The sequence below is a fragment of the Chrysemys picta genome, chromosome 9 (assembly GCF_011386835.1).
Source record: "Chrysemys picta bellii isolate R12L10 chromosome 9, ASM1138683v2, whole genome shotgun sequence".
NCBI lineage: Eukaryota > Metazoa > Chordata > Testudines > Emydidae > Chrysemys > Chrysemys picta.
This window is the reverse complement of record NC_088799.1, coordinates 104,412,129-104,427,867: the sequence shown is the minus strand read 5'-3', so window position 1 is coordinate 104,427,867 and position 15,739 is coordinate 104,412,129. Positions and strand designations below refer to the sequence as shown.

Genomic DNA, 15,739 nt, shown 5'->3' with positions numbered 1-15,739 from the left:
TGCTCACAGAACCTGGGCGGTCTGCAGCCTTCTGGCAGCACTGCGGGGCTGGGCAGGGTCCGAGCAGCCCCCGGATACCACACTGCCATGCAGGACACAGGGGAAGGGCCTGGCTGCCGTGAGAAGCCCGGAGGGTTTGGCAGGTGTTTGGGGGGATGCAGCTCTCTGTTCAGTCTGTGCTTGGCCCAGTCCCCAGCAGGACAGGAAGGAGCTGGCCCAGTGGGCCGGCTTGGCAGGGTTTGGGAGGGGCCTGCAGTCCCGCCGCCCCGGGGATCCTGAGCCTTCACCAAACCCCAGGTGACAAAGGGAGAGAGGCAGCTCCTGAAAACACAGCTTTAATGGCCGACATTTCCGACACTCCACTTGCCAGGCCCCACCTGGTGTCCTCTGTCTCAGCAGCCACGGGGGCTGGGCCCCGCAATGAGGATGGCTCCTTTCCCTGCAGGAGACAGGGCCTCTGTTGGGGGCACCGGTGGGGCTTGGGGGACATCACACAATGAATTAAGGCAAATTCCGAGCGCTCTGCAGCCGCCCCAGCCTTTCTGACGGGTTTCAGGGTGTGATGACTGGGCTTGTGCGTGGCCATGGGCCCATGGCAGTGAGGGGTGAAGGCCTTGGCACGACACCTGTGCACAAGTTGGCAGTGTCCCAGGGCCGGAGCTCAGGCAGTCATGAGTGTACCAACAGGCTCCGTTCAATACTCTTCGTCTCCCTGCAGAGCCTGTCCCCCATGGCTCCCGGTGGAGGGCTGAGGGGTAAGGGCCTTGTGCCATGGCAGGGCCCCCACCCAATGGGGCTGGTGCCTCTAGCAGGCGGAGCAGCGATCGCTCTTCTCCTGCAGCCCCGGGTTGCGGCGCAGCATGTCCTTGAGGGAGCCGTCCTGCTCCGTCAGCAGCTGGTTGATCTCGTTCTGCTTGTACTCGGTGGAGAGCTTGTGGCCGTACAAGGAGCTCTTCCCCGATGTGGGGTTGGAGTCCCGCTGGGCCCGGCGGGCACAGGCCCGCACCACCAGGTACACCAGCTCGGCCATGTTGAGGATGATGCAGATGCCCGAGGTGGCCAGCATGAAGACAGTGAAGATGGTCTTCTCGGTGGGCCGGGAGATGAAGCAGTCGACGGTGTTGGGGCATGGGTAGGCCTCGCACTTGACCAGCCGGATCATCTGGTAACCAGGGTAGATCATGTAGAAGATGTACATGAAGACGGCCTCGAAGAGGAGTCGGAATATCACGCTGCAGATGTACGTCCACCACAGGGAGCCCGAGATGCGCATCTTGTGCTTCTTCACCTCCTCCAGGTGCTTGGTGTCGCCGTGCCCCGTCAGCACCAGCAGCTTCTTCTCCTGGTGCTGCTGGTAGGCCACGTGCATGGCCACTAGCAGGGCGGGTGTGGTGACCAGGATCAGCTGCAGGGCCCACAGGCGCACGTGGGAGATGGGGAAGAAGTGGTCGTAGCAGACGCTGTTGCAACCTGGCTGCTGTGTGTTGCAAGTGAAGGCAGATTTCTCATCCCCCCAGACACTCTCAGCTGCTACCACCAGCACCATGATCCTGAAGATGAAGATGACAGAAAGCCAGATGCGCCCGATGGCAGTGGAATGGCGGTTCACACCGCTCACCACTGTGTAGAGGCCTGCCCAATTCATTGTGCCTCACACCTGCAAGAGACAGCAGCAGGAGATGGTTAGCAGCCCAGAGACCCTAGAGATGGGCCCTGTGGACTGAGAGGACTGGAGACCAGAGGCCAAAAGCAGTCGAGGATCCAGGGACAGCATTCACCGGGCTTCTTACTTAGCCCTTTCCTCTGTTGATGTGAGTGTCCGCACAGCCTGGCCAGTGGTAGCTGGGGGGCCGACCACGCTGTATGTTAGGCCTGGCTGTCTGCAGGTGGGCACCCACACTGAGTCACCACTAGTGACACTCTTGGTCTGTGTTTCTAGCCCTCATGCTGTAAAGGAAGCCTGCAGAATTTTGACCACTTTGAAACAAACACCAGGCTCTCTGCCAGAGTCTGCAGGCAGCCTGAAACGAGCACAGGGAGCTGGGGACTAATCCGGACACCTCAGTGAAGTGTTAACTCTGAAACCTAACGTAACACAGACAGACCCCAGTCGTTGGCAGGCAGGATCAAACCTGGGGCCTCTGCAGCATGAGCTAAAAGCCAACTGGCTCAGCTAAGGCTGCGGAGCAAACTCATTAATCTCTCTACATGGTCTCGGTGCCACTAGATGGGACAGACACCACACCCAGGAGGTGTCTGGGTTACACTAACAATGTGCTTTTCATTCTCGACATAGTTCCCTCTCATGGCTGATCGTTCACAGGAGAATCCAACTAATCTGCTCATCCCCTCCCTCCTCCTGGGGCTCTCTAGCTCCAACCCCCCCTGCCCTTGCCCCAGCTGTCTGACCCTCCAGCTTCTCCCTGATTTCAGCCCCCCCGGCTGCAGCGCGGTGAAGCTGAGGTAGGAGAAGCTTAGAACACATTGAATGTCATGTAGCGATTGGGGCCTGGGGTGTCTGTGCTGATTGGATTGCTCATTTGCATATTATTTGCAGCACTCCCTCACCCTGCAGAGCCCAGGGCACTCTGGTGTGGGATTTAGGGCCAGCGGCTGGAGCACTGGGGTGGACTGTGGGCAGCTGTTCCCCCTCAGGAGTGGGGAGGAGTGCGGGGGGGTGCAGCTTTCCCTGGCACGCGCTGATTGCGCTGACCCCCAGCATGGGGCACAGTCAGGGGCTCTGCTCTCCACCCGCAGCCCGGCCGGGCAGGAGCAGAGCGCTCAGCAGGACAGAGGGCCTCAGTCTGGGCAGGTCAGTTTCTTGCTGAGGAAGGGTCAAGCCCCAAAAGGTGTTGCTGGGGCCGGAGCACTAAGCAGCAGCAGGTGATGTGCTCTCCAGGGCCAGGGCACCTGGCTCACCCCACGTCCTGCTAGGGAGCAGCATGCGCCAAGTGCCACGGGGCCAGGGAACTGCATGGGCCTTTGCTGCTGTTTGCTGCATGCCAGGAAGTGAGGGCACGTGTTACCCTTGCACGCTCCCGCCCCGCCTGAGGCCAGCCCCTGGCTCCCCCCACACAGCCCCAGCCCTTGTTTGCTCTGCTGATAAGCTGTGACTGGGTGTACCTGGGCCACCCACTTCCACCAGGATGTCTCCCAGCCCCCTGCTGCCTGCCCCCTTCTCCCAACCGCTAGCCAGAGCACCACGACGGGGGAGAACGTTGCACCGGCCATCAGAATAGAATGGCACCAGGACCCCAACAACACCTCCCCGTCCCCTGCCAGAGCACTGGGAGCAGCCGCAGCGGGCCCAGCGGACGAGCGTCCGTTCCCCTGCTGGGGTTGCCAGCCCCAGACAGACCCAGAAACGCGACTTGCAGCCATCACCTGCCTCTGCCCGTCGGCTCCGCCTGCGCCACTGACTCCTGTGCAGGGCTCTGCAGAGGGGCAGGAGCAGGAGATGGGTCGGGGCCTGTAGCGGCCGTGTTACCTTGTGGTGAGGAGTGTGTCCTTTCTGAGCAGCCCGGAAGGGTCCCCGCTAAGCTCTCATGTCTCTGCGCAGCTCAGCCCCCCGCGCTGCCTGCCCTTGTCTCTATCTGCCGCTGCCCTGCACTGGGAAGTCATATGCTGCTTTATAAACTATTCACATACAATGAGGCCTTTATGGGACCCTGAACAACACACTGTAGAATTCAGATCAAATGCCCTGACTTCCGCCTACCCCCTGCCAAACAAAGTGCCAGTGTCCTGCATTCCAGCCGGGCCCAGCCCCGCGCCCGCTCCCACCTTGCCCACAAGAACGAGTCTGGCTCCCTGCCCTCCTGGCATGCCAGGGACCCCACCGGATGCTCTCTCCACTGCCCCCCCATGGCCAGAGCCTCACGCTGCCTCAGGGCGACGCTAGCTCACGCCCCCGCTGCAGAGGTGACTGTCACCAGGGCCCAGAAAACAAGCCGGGCTCACTCTAAAGGGACGGCTTACCATGGCCCCAGGGCCCAGAGAACAAGCCGGGCTCGCTATGAAGGGACGGCTTACCATGGCCCCAGGGCCCAGAGAACAAGCCGGGCTCGCCATGGCCCCAGGGCCCAGAGAACAAGCTGGGCTCGCTATGAAGGGACGGCTCACCCAGAGAACAAGCCAGGCTCGCTCTGAAGGGACAGCTCGCCATAGCCCCAGGGCCCAGAGAACAAGCCGGGCTCGCCATGGCCCCAGGCCCCAGAGAACAAGCCAGGCTTGCTGAAGGGATGGCTCGCCCAGTGAACAAGCCGGGCTCGCTCTGATGGGACGGCTCGCCGTGGACCCAGAGCTCCCTGGCGGATGCAGCCCAGGATGTAGCCAGGGTGTAACGTTATTGATTTGATCTGGGACCATATAGATCATTGTTGCAACCATGGTCCTGTAGTGGCACCAAATCTTGTATAAAGGGGGTCAAATGGGGTGTCTAGGACAAGGTTATGGTTTACTGGTTATGATTATGCTGTCTATATGTATGTATCAGTTTTGTAGTCGAAGTTATGAATATTGGCTCTATACTGTCTGTATGGCAAACTTATGCTGTGCTGCTGGGTGACATCCCAGACAAGCTGAGATTAGCTCTGCCTAGCCTGCTTGATGGCCCATTAAGGACCATCAGCTATACAATGGACCCATTGAGAGAAGGCAGATACGCCTTGTACCTCAGCAAAGTATGCAGGGACTGGCCCATGTGACTCCAGACTCCATGTTGCTGTAATTTAAGAACAAAGAGGTGTTCTTACACCTGGAAAAGACTATATAAGGCTGATGCCTGATCTCCATCTGGTCTTCAATCCTGCTTCTTACCTCTGGAGGAACTTTGCTACAAGCTGAAACTTTGAACAAAGGACTGAGGACCCATCCCAGCGGGGGATGTATTCCAGAGACTTGATTGGAACCTGCAGTTTATTCTATCACTGCTGCAAGCCTGAACCAAGAACTTTGCCATTACTGTGTGTAATTGATTCTATTTAACCAATTCTAGCTCTCATCTCTATCTTTTTCCTTTTATGAATAAACCTTTAGATTTTAGATTCTAAAGGATTGGCAACAGTGTGATTTGTGGGTAAGATCTGATTTGTATATTGACCTGGGTCTGGGGCTTGGTCCCTGGGGATCAGGAGAACTTTTTTTCTTTTACTGGGGTATTGGTTTTCATAACCATTGTGGCACTGGTGGTGATACTGGGAAACTAGAGTGTCTAAGGGAATTGCTTGTGTGACTTGTGGTTAGTCAGTGGGGCAAAACCAAAGTCCTCTTTGGCTGGCTGGTTTGATTTGCCTTAGAGGTGGAAAAACACCAGCCTTGGGCTGTAACTGCCCTGTTTTAAGCAATTTGTCATGAAGTGGCACTCTCAGTTGTGTCCCGCCAGAACCAGCATCATTAAACAGGGAAGTTCAGGTGCTTGGCTGTGGGAGCTCAGGTGCACAGCTGCTGCCAGGAGGTGGGTCAGAGGGCTGAGGGGAGGTGCAGGACAGCCCCTTGCCATGGTGCAGAGTTGGCATCAGTCACTGCGTGGTGGCTTCTGACAAACATCTGGCAACTGGCAGCTCCTTCTTGGAACGAGAACACGGTTTGTGCCAGAGCCCGGTGTCCCAGCTGGGCACCCAGGAGCCTCTGTTCTGGGGCCACCCGAGGCCTCGCATTGTCATGCCCTCTGCTGCAGCGCGAGCCGTAAGAGGCCAAGAACAGCCATCCCCCTGTGCAGCAAGAGACGGGCGTCTGCCACGCAGGGGGGAACACCACGGCTTTGCCAGACAGCTCTGCAGGCATGGGAGAGCTGCCTCTCTCGTGTCCCTCTTGCTGGGTACTGCCATTCCTGCATGTGCACCCCTCTCCAGCAGCAGGGCTGCCCAGAGGATTCAGGGGGCCTGGGGCAAAGCAATTTTTGGGGCCCCTTCCATAAAAAAAAGTTGCAATATTATAGAATACTATATTCTCGTGGGGACCCCTGTGGGGCCCGGGGCAAATTGCCCCACTTGCCCTCCCCCCCCCCCCCCCCCGCCCCTCTGGGCGGCCCTGTCCAGCAGGGAGCGGGGACCAGTAGAGTCAGTGACTTCCCGGGTCGCACAGCTGGGAATTGATGGGCTGAGTCCCAGCCCGGTGCCCGAGCCACGAGCCCAGTGCTGACACATGGAAAGCCTGCCCCTGCTGCAGGTCGGACTGCATGAGCCTTGGGGCGTCTCCTGTCAATAATTTGTGAGCCTCCAGTGGCCCTGGCTGCGCTGTGCGTTTGAGAAGCCCCCAGCCCCTCTGGCACAGGAGTGTGTGTGGGGCTAGGCCGGCACGGCATGGGGAGAGGGGCATGGGTAATGGGACTCCTCTACACCTGTGTGCTTCCTTGCTGCTTTGTTGTGTGAAGAGCAAAAATGGCATTTGGAATCTGCTGGCAGCAAGCCAGCCAGGCCAGAGGAGCGCGGCTCCTTGCTCACGCCCCGGCACCCCTACGAGCTCCTGGGCTGCTCTCTAGCGAGGAGCTCCGGGCTCTGCCAAGAGCCCCAAGCACCTGGGACGGGAGACAGGGCAGGGCTCAGACTGCAGGAGCAGAGCAAGCAGCAGCGTGTTCAGGAGGAAGTTCTTGTGGGAGCCGCAAGCTCTGGAGCCCTAGAGAGCAGGGAGTTCCCCATCGCACCTGGGGGAGCAGGGGGCCCCACAGGGTGAGCCAGGGCTCCAATGGGGGGTGGGGGGGCTCTCTGCTGGGGAGCTGACTGCGGGGTCCAGGCCTCATTTGCATTTCAGTTCTGTGGCATTTGGGGCTGTTTTGGTTAAAATACAGGTAAGTTTTGAGTTTGGGGGCAATAAAACACTCTTGACTCTCCTGGGAAAGGGCGGGACAAGAGACCCGCCCTGGCTGTGCTGCGGTCATTCGGACGGAGCTCTGGCCTGGCCCGGCTGGAAAGAGCTGGGCACAGGTGGGAAACGAGGGGGGGGGGAGATTTGCTGGCAAAGGCCGGGTGTCACTGTCGCTGTGCCTGTGCTACGCAGTGACTCCAGATGGCCTGTCCTGAGGCTGACGGCTGGTGCAGAGCTCAGGGGAGTTGGATGGCTAGTGACCATCCACAAGAGCCCAGCCGTGGCTATGGGGGTGTCACCTCCCTGCCCCACAATTGAACCTATAAATCTTGTGAGCTGGGGAGCTGCTGCCCCACCTAGGACAGAAAACGGGGACCAGCCACCGCTGCGCACCGTGACCCAGGTGCAGCGGCTGGGGAAGGCCTGAGCTTGGGCTGCTGGGAAGGACCTGGGGCGGGAGGGTTTGACCTACGTTCCATACGAGCTGTGCAGCCGCGCAGCTGCCTATTAAGCCCTGCACAGGGGCTCACGGTGGGGAGAGGTGCCTTCGTCGCCGGGCCCCAGCGTGGACCTGCCACAGCCGGGGGAGAGGTGCCCCTCCCCCTGCCCCGAGCTGCTGCGGCGAGAGAGGACTGGGGGGAGTCCTCTCTCCCCACTGCAGCCCCAGGGCAGCCTGCACCCCAAACCCCTCATCCCTGGCCCCACCCCAGAGCTCACACCCCCCTGCACCCCAACCCTCTGCCCCAGCCCTGAGCCCCCTCCCACACCCCAAACCCCTCATCCTCCACCCCATCCCAGAGCCCACACCCCAACCCTCTGCCCCAGCCCTGAGCCCCCTCCTGCACCCTGAGCCCCTCATCCCCACCCCCATCCCAGAGCCCACACACCCCCTGCACCCCAACCCTCTGCTCCAGCCCTGAACCCCCTCCCACACTGTGAACCCCTTGGCCCCACCCCTGCCACAGGAATGTTGTTATGTGCTCCAATATGAAGGTCATGTGTCACTCAACACCTCCATAGTGGTGCACATAACAAAATTCATTCTGCACATGGACATAACAAATGAGAGGGACCCCTGGGTCTGACTGAAGGGGTGTAAGTGAATTATTACTTGCAGGCTGGCCCACATTTATTATGTTGTCTCCCCTCCTGCCAAGGGTTGGTTTTGAACCCATGGGCGCAGGGCTTGAGACGGACTCTATTGCCTATCAGAGGTGCCCTGGGGGGCGTATAGGTTCCCTAGTTTCTGAGTGGGGGCTTGAGCTGAGGTTGGCCTTTTAGGAACCCCTAGAAAACTGAACCCAGCCCGCCTTGCTGCGGACCCCGACCCCGCACCGGCAGCAGGGTTAAAATTGTTTGTATTATCGCCATGGGCCCGGCCGGGCCAGATGCTGCACAAACTTAGCCCATAGGAGCCATGCGCCACAGAGCTGGAAGAGTGAGGGACGTGATGCTTTTAAGGTGGCCATAATAATGAGCTAGCAGAGAGGAGACAGGGAGGGCTGAGACGCCCATAAGAGTAGCTCTGCCTGCAGAACAGAGAGCGCCAGGGAAGGGGGCTGGAGAGCGGGTGGGATGTGCCCACCACACGCACGTGGCAACACCAGCAGGGAAGCCGGGGCAGAGATGGAGGTGGGGGTGGACTCTGGAGGCAGCCGGGGGGTGGGGAGGGAGATGGAGGTGGGCGTGGCAGGGGCGGCTCTATGTATTTTGCCGCTCCAAGCACGGCAGGCAGGCTGCCTTCGGCGGCATGCCTGCAGGAGGTCCCTGGTCCCGCAGCTTCAGGGTACCCACCGCCGAATTGCCGTTGAAGCCACGAGACCGGCGGACCTCCCACAGACATGCCACCGAAGGCTCCCTGACTGCCGCCCCCTGCGGCTTGCCATCCCAGGCACGCGCTTGCCGCGCTGGTGCCTGGAGCCGCCCCTGGGGGGTGGAGTCAGTCAGGGGAGCTGGGGGGGAGAGATGGAGGTGGGCTGAGGAGCCTTGGGGGGGGGGTGGAAATGGGCTGCGGGGGAAGGCAGGGAGTCGGGCCAGCGATACCAGTGGGTGGGGCAGGCTAGACGGGGCCAGGGCTGGGCGATGATAGCAGCGGGGCAGGGACTGGTGTTTGCAATTCAGGCGTTACTAACTAGATCTAGGGTTACCAGATAGCAACTGTGAAAAAAACAGGACGGGGTGGGGTGTAATAGGCGCCCATAGAAGAAAATGGTCCCAAAAGACTGGACTGTCCCTTTAAAAGCTAGGAGTACTTGTGGCACCTTAGAGACTAACAAATTTATTAGAGCATAAGCTTCCACTTCTTCGGATGCATCCGAAGAAGTGGGCTGTAGCCCACGAAAGCTTATGCTCTAATAAATTTGTTAGTCTCTAAGGTGCCACAAGTACTCCTGTTCTTTTTGCAGATACAGACTAACACGGCTGCTACTCTGAAACCTTTAAAAGCTGGACATCTGGTCACCCTAACTAGATCTGTATGAGTGGGGGGCAGGGCAGGGTCCGTGATGCACCCGTCTGGGCGCTGGTTTCAGGGCTCAGCGTTTGGGTCTCCCTGCTCCTGAGAGAGGCTGGAGCAGACAGGTCCAAAGGCAGCATGGAAAGCAGGCTGGGGCGCCGCTGGGGAACACAGCCAGCGGGTCCAGCGAGGGTTAGTTCCCTGAGCGGGAGTGGGTCTGTGACTGTTCACAGGTGCTGCCCCGGCCAGCAGCTGTTGCGTGGTTTGTGGGGACAGGAACTTTCCCACCCTGCGGGGCAGAGCTGGGAATGCACCTCGTGGAGCACAGCATGAGGAGCAGGACTGCAGGCCAGCCACGACCCAGCTCCAGCACGCCCAGGCTCTGTGGGGCAGTGTTGGCACAGGCCCCATGGCAGGGGCTCTGGGCTAGAGGGCCCGACACAGCATTGCCCAGATGGCCCTTGCTAAGGGAGCCCACATGCAGAGCCCAGAGGCAGCTTGCTGAGGTTGCAGGAGTTGGCTTGAGGGAGTGCAAGGAGCAGTGCAGACTGGGCCAGCACGCCACAGCGGTAAGTCCCGGGAGCTTCCCCAGGCACCAGCCTGGCCACAGCAGAGCACTCTGCTCCCAAACACGCGCCACGTTCCCTGCGGGGGTTACCAAGCTGCTGCCGCCGCAGGATGGTCCCGGCCACAGGAGGCGTTGGCCAGAGGAGGGCCCAGTGAGAAGCCGGTTCCTAGACAGCCCAAGAGGTGTGAACATACCTGAACCCTGACTGCTGCAGGCCAATGGCCCATCTCGGCCCATCGCCTGCCTCTGGCAGACGTAATCCCCATGTGCCCATGGGACAGCATCCGCCAGGACAGAGACATGTCACAGGGTGAGCTGGCCCTTCCGGGGCTGCCCCTGTGCCAGATGCAGCCCACCACCCCACAGGGTCAGGGGACAAGGGGCCCATCCGGGCGTGCGGGAGACAGAAGTGGATGGGCAGCCAGTGGGTTGGTGAGGGGGAGCTGGGCAGAGACCTGCAGGCTGAGATGCCCCAGCAGAGCCCCAACGCCGGGGGGCCAAGGGAAAGCCCTGGAAAGCAGGACTGGGCTTACCCTGTGTGACGTAGTGGGGGTTTTTCTTGTTTTCTGCGGAGGTTCAATGGTTTGCATGCGGAGGGGGTGGGACCCAGTTTCCCTGGGTGTTACTGGTTTAACGAGGTGAGGGGAGAGGGAGTGTGTTTTGCAGAGGACTGGACAGAGGATGTGGGGACCCAGCCGATGGCCGGGAGGATGGATACCCCACTGACCGGTGACCTGGCGACCCGGAGGCCCAGCTGAGGAGACGCAGCCGGTTCTGGCCAGTGGGAGGACAATGGGCTGCAGAGTGAGGACCCTGTGACCTAACCAGCCGGTTCCAGCCAGAGGACAGAAGCGAGGAGAGGAGGCCCCGGTTTACAACTCCGTTTACCTGGAGAGAAGACAATGAACAGAGGCGGGGCCTAGAGCCGGTGATCTCAGATGCCCAGCTGGGATCAGGGGGGCTCTGGGCTGGAGAGGGGGAGCAGGCAGAGCCCACCTGGATGCAGGGAGACTGGGATGTGCTGGGCTGAGGGAGGCCAGGCCTGAGGCCCTGAGAGTTTCCTGTGCTGTGTTCAACTCTCAATAAACCCTCCTGTTTCATGCTGGCTGAGCGTCACTCCGGTCTAGAGAACAGGGTGGCATCAACCCCTTCGGGGGTGGAGGCCCCGGGGGTCCAGAGCAAGTGGACTCCCTGAGGGGGCCCATGGCAGAGACAGACGTGCTAAGGCTCAGAGAGGTGCGGATCCAGGAGGTGGAGGGGCCTGACCCCGAGAGAGAGTGGACCCCCGAGAAGGGCTGTCGCACTGGAAGGGGCACCCCCCACGGACCGCACGGGGCCAAGAGTGGGCACGATCTGTGAGTCCGTGACAGCCTGCCCCAAGGGAGAACGTTTGCGCCCAGGCCTGAGGCCAAGGAGGAGCCCTGGGAGAGGCCGAGAGGGGAGAGGGAAAGTGGTGGAGTTTGCTGCGAAGTGAGCAGGGCTGCCAGTGGGAGGGAGCCCAGCTGTGCAGGGAGAGGCCCTGGGAAGGAGAAGAGGGCAGGCAGCTCTAAACAGAGAGTTTGCAGGCTGGGGAGCCCTCTGACGAGGGTTCTTGTGGGGCTCCCGCACAGCCCAGGAAGGAGGCTGCCCCACGAGGCTCAGGAGGGCTGAGTCCAGAGGTTGGGCTAAAAAGAAATGAAGAGAAGCGAGACCCTCAGGAAGCCAGGCTGTGTCTAGCTTACGCTGGGGCAGGAAACTGGCTTGGTTTGGACTTTGATACCCCAACGGGGTGTGGGGTGGGGCGCCTCTTGTGGCTGAGCTGGGGGGCCAAGTCACCAAGAATTGGGGGTGGGGGGAGGGGAGCACTAGGGTACTTGCAGCGCCATTCTGTGCACAAGGGGGTGGCCCTGCTACGTGGCTGGTGTCCTTACAAAGGTGTGACCGAGTGTTCTTCGCCCCCGTAGAGATGGCCGTGCTCTTCGGAAGCCTCCCCGGGCAGCGCTGGTTTTCCCAGACTGTCCCATAACGGAGGTTAGATCTCTGGCACCCCACAATTGCCTGTCGCTTGACAAGCCGAGGCCCCGATTTAGAGGCCCTGTAGATTTAACAGGGGCATGACAATCCTGGGGCTCAAAGAGACAGAGATGTTGTCCACTCTTGTTCTCTAGCTACTAACTGCCCTGTTGCCAAAGCGTTCTATTTATGGGAGAAGGAGTGATGTGTTGAGCCTGTATGGGATTTTGCAGAGCATAAACAATCCTTTTCAAGAGTCTCCCAAAAAAATGATGGGCTATAAGTAACCACCTTATTCCTGTGCAGTGAAATAGAACTGGGACTAGTCCATGTTCAAAGTTGCTCTGGTTTAAAATCTCCCCTTTTGTTAATCAGGCACAAGGTACAAGGCCCTGCCTGGATGCTCTGCATTCAGTGTAAACCTGGCTTGTACCAATGTAGCTTAGCTCACTTCCCCACTGATACAAGCCAGGCTTCAGCTGAATTCAGAGAGTCCACACGGGCAGTTTCATTCACGCTGTTCACAAGCCCATCTAGGTGCAGGCATGAGTGTGTACAGGGACAGAGCCTTGGGGCTGAGCTGCAGCAGGCGTCTGTGTCTCGGGCACTCCAAGGCTAGAGCGGTTTGTGTCCCTCGTCACAATGAGGTCCACTGCCGTAGGCGGAGCTGGCCCAGGGTGTGGGGCGCTCTCAGGCAGTAGCGGGGGCTTTTCAGGGCAGTACGTGTAGCGTGAGGGGATGTTTGTGATCATGCAGACACTGCTGCTGCTGAAGAACCCCGGTGGCTGGCTGCAAGGGGTGGTGAATGGCTGACTAGGAGACAGGCCCTAATGGGGGTCAGAGTTAAAGCTGTTTTTGGATCAATCTGAGCTGTAGACAAACCACAGTATTATAATAAACCCAGGAAATGCCCACTAGGCCCAGCTAAAGGAAAGGGAAAGGACCTCATCCCTAAAGCAGCAAATAACTTGCCTCTCTTGGGCAGCTGTAAACCTGTCTGCTGGTCACCTTAGAGTCCTTGTGGGCAGTGTTTCCTCTAATTTGTTATGTTCACGTGTGGAATTATTTTTGTTATGTGCACCACTATGGAGGTGATGTGTGACACATGACCGTCATATTGGAGCACATAACAAAATTCATGTGGTGGGGGTGGGGCTGAGGGGTTCAGAGTGTGGGAGGGGGCTCAGGTCTGGAGCAGAGGGTTGGGGTGCAGGGGGGGTGAGGATTCTGGCTGGGGGTGCGGACTCTAGGATGGGGGTGGGGATGAAGGGTTCAAGGTGTGAGAGGGGGCTCAGGGCTGGGGCAGAAGGTTGGGGTGCAGGGGAGTGAGGATTCTGGCTGGGGGTGTGGGCTTTGGGGTGGGGGATGAGGGGCTCGGGGTGCAGGAGAGGGCTCAGGGCTGGGGCACAGGGTTGGAGTGCGGGGGGACAGGCTCTGAGGTGGGGTCAAGGGGTTTGGGCTGTGGGAGGGGGCTCAGGGCTGGTGCAGAGATTTGGGGTCTGGGGGGTGCGGGCCAGGGATGAGGGGTTTGGGATGCAGGCAGGAGGAGAGGCTCCTCTCCCCAGCTGTGGCAGCTCTGGTGGGCCTGGGCTAGGCTGAGGGAGGGGGCCTCCTCTCCCCCGGCTGCAGCAAGTCCGGGGCAGGTCTGTGCTGGGGCTGGTGGGGAAGGGCGCCTCTCCCCCAGCCACGGCAGGTCCATGCCAGAGTGCAGCTGAGTTCTTGCTTTGGGGCTGCGATGGCCACCAAGGGACCCTGCCTGCTGGGGCGGCACAGAGGGTTGGTGGGCGCTCAGGCTGTCTCACTGGAAATGGCCCAGCGACTAAGAAGAGACCCCAGCGTCTAGTCTGGTGTGGGTCTGTGCCCCACTGTTCCCCAGCCCAGGCGCCACATGGGGCAGCACGGGAGGGAAGGATTTCGCTTGGAAAGCAACTGGAGCATGCTGGGAAATGGCCCAGGATGTCCCACAAGAGGGTCAGCGGGCGCTGGGCAGCGATGGAAGGGGGGAGCCCTGCCCCCAGAGGGTCAGCGGGCGCTGGGCAGCGATGGGAGGGGGGAGCCCTGCCCCCAGAGGGTCAGCGGGCGCTGGGCAGCGATGGGAGGGGGGAGCCCTGCCCCCAGAGGGTCAGCGGGCGCTGGGCAGCGATGGGAGGGGGGAGCCCTGCCCCCAGAGGGTCAGCGGGCGCTGGGCATCATTCTGGGGTTGGCAGCTGAAGTAGCACCAAGGCTCAGCTGTGGCCCGTTTGCCCAAGGAGCGTGGGGTGGGTGTCGGATGTGGGAACAGCAGGCTTGGAGGCCCCTAGGCGAGGAGCAGGCTGGATCTGAGGTTTGTCTCCTCTGGCCCCAGGCTCCATGGCTGGGAAAATCCAGCAGCCGCGCCGAGGAACCTGCACCGCCCCCAGGAGCTGCTGGATGGTGCTTAGCGCCCTTGAGCTGGGACGGTAGCTGGGGCTTCAGAGGGCTGCAGAGCCCTTTGGGGCATTTGTGAGCTAGCTGCCCATATGGTAAAGGCGGCTGGAGAACGGGCCTCAGCAGGGACTGCGTTACAGGGGGAGCCACAGAGGAGGAGTAAATCCACTCACATGCCTCCTGGCTCGCGATTGGGGCAGCCACGGCTCCCCGGGCAGGGCAGCCGGCAGAGTGTGGTGGAGACGGAGCAGAAAACACTCTCGCTTGTGGCTGAGAGTCCAGGTGAAGCCACACTCACCCCCACAATGAAAGCCTGGAAAAGCAGCAGAACCCCTTTGACTCTGCCTGGGCCCCCCTTGCCACTGGCACCCAGGGGGCGAGCGCCTTTCCTCCCACATCCCTGGCAGAAAGCTGGCCAACACCACCCTCCGCTCCCTGCCTACCCAAACTGCTCCTCCAGCTGGCGAAGGGACAGGGGAGGTAAGAGACCTCTCATCCAGCCCTAGGGGAGGGGAGAGCTTGCCTCAGCTGGGCTGGGCTGGGCTGTGGAAAGGAGACCCCCTCAGCTAGGGAGGTTACCTCCGGGACCCCTTGCCTAAGGCTCTTGGGGCAGCATGGAGAGCTTGGAGCCAGAGCCCGCTCCCAGGGGGTGGGAGTGGGGGCCAGCCTCTGGAGAAGGCTGAGGCAGCGCATGCTGTGGAGAAGGGCCCCAGACTCACCGCTGGCACCGAAGAACAGGTAGGGCACTGTGCAATTATCCTCTTGCAAGTGCCGTGCTTCAGCAGCGCTGGGACCTTTATACTGGCCCTCCCCTGCCGCACAGGCCAGCCCTCGGAATCAGCCGGGGAGTGGGGCTGACGCCATCCAGCCTTGCTCACTTTCCAGGTAAACAGCCTCAGGTGTGTCCAGCTGTGCCACTTGGCTGCCAGCCCTGCCTTTCTGCAGGATCCCCTCTCTGGGCCAGGCAGACAGGCCCGCACCCACTGACTGCCACAGCCCTTCCCTGGTCAGCCACGAGCCACGTGCCCTCCGCCCCACACCAGGGCAGCTGCACCAGAACTAACTGCTGAGCTTGGACTCCTCAGGCAGGGGAGAGCCCAGAGCTGGCAGTGCCAGGCCCACCTGCAGGAGAGCATGGGAGGGCCTGGACTTGACTCCAGCTGGGGGCTGCAGCAGCCCGAGTTTTCCGGCAGGGCCCCCAGGCAGGGACCCCCTAGCCCATGAGCCTCTCCTGTCTCCCCATGACAATGGCTGGCGGGGTCCGCACGGCCAAATATCGCCTAGTACTCGGTGCCTCGGCCCAGGCCCTCCCGGCTTCCCTGGGACGCTGAATTTCAACAAGTCCAACCCTGCTGGGGACAGCTGCAAAGGCAAATACAGGCTGTAACCGATTAACTCGGACACTGGGGCCTGCACCCAGCTCCAAGGTCTCTGCAGCTGAACACAGAGCCAAAAGCAGCCTCTGCAACCCCTGCCTGCCCTGGCACTTGGTGACCTCCGGACCCTGGCTCCTG

General features: G+C 60.6%; 1 protein-coding gene across 3 annotated transcripts; it reads right to left on the bottom strand.

Annotated features, from left to right (window-relative positions):
* Window positions 1-319: 319 nt before the first annotated feature.
* GJB1 (gap junction protein beta 1) lies at window positions 320-15,603 on the bottom strand. Of its 3 annotated transcripts, XM_065557417.1 has the most exons (3): window positions 14,945-15,603; window positions 14,399-14,538; window positions 320-1,657 (listed from the first exon to the last, which is right to left on the bottom strand). In XM_065557417.1, the coding sequence occupies exon 3, from the start codon at window positions 1,643-1,645 to the stop codon at window positions 806-808; it is 840 nt and encodes a 279-aa protein (XP_065413489.1). In that variant the 5' UTR covers window positions 1,646-1,657; window positions 14,399-14,538; window positions 14,945-15,603; the 3' UTR covers window positions 320-805. The 3 variants fall into 3 exon arrangements, with proteins under 3 accessions (XP_065413489.1, XP_023955563.1, XP_023955564.1); XM_024099795.3 differs by lacking the exon at window positions 14,399-14,538 and having other exon boundaries at window positions 14,945-15,598; XM_024099796.3 differs by lacking the exons at window positions 14,399-14,538; window positions 14,945-15,603 and adding an exon at window positions 3,488-3,757.
* Window positions 15,604-15,739: the final 136 nt, after the last annotated feature.

Coding starts and splice junctions, on each gene's coding strand:
- GJB1 (XM_065557417.1), bottom strand. CDS start 1,645: ATGAATTGGGCAGGCCTCTACACAGTGGTGAGCGGTGTGAACCGCCAT.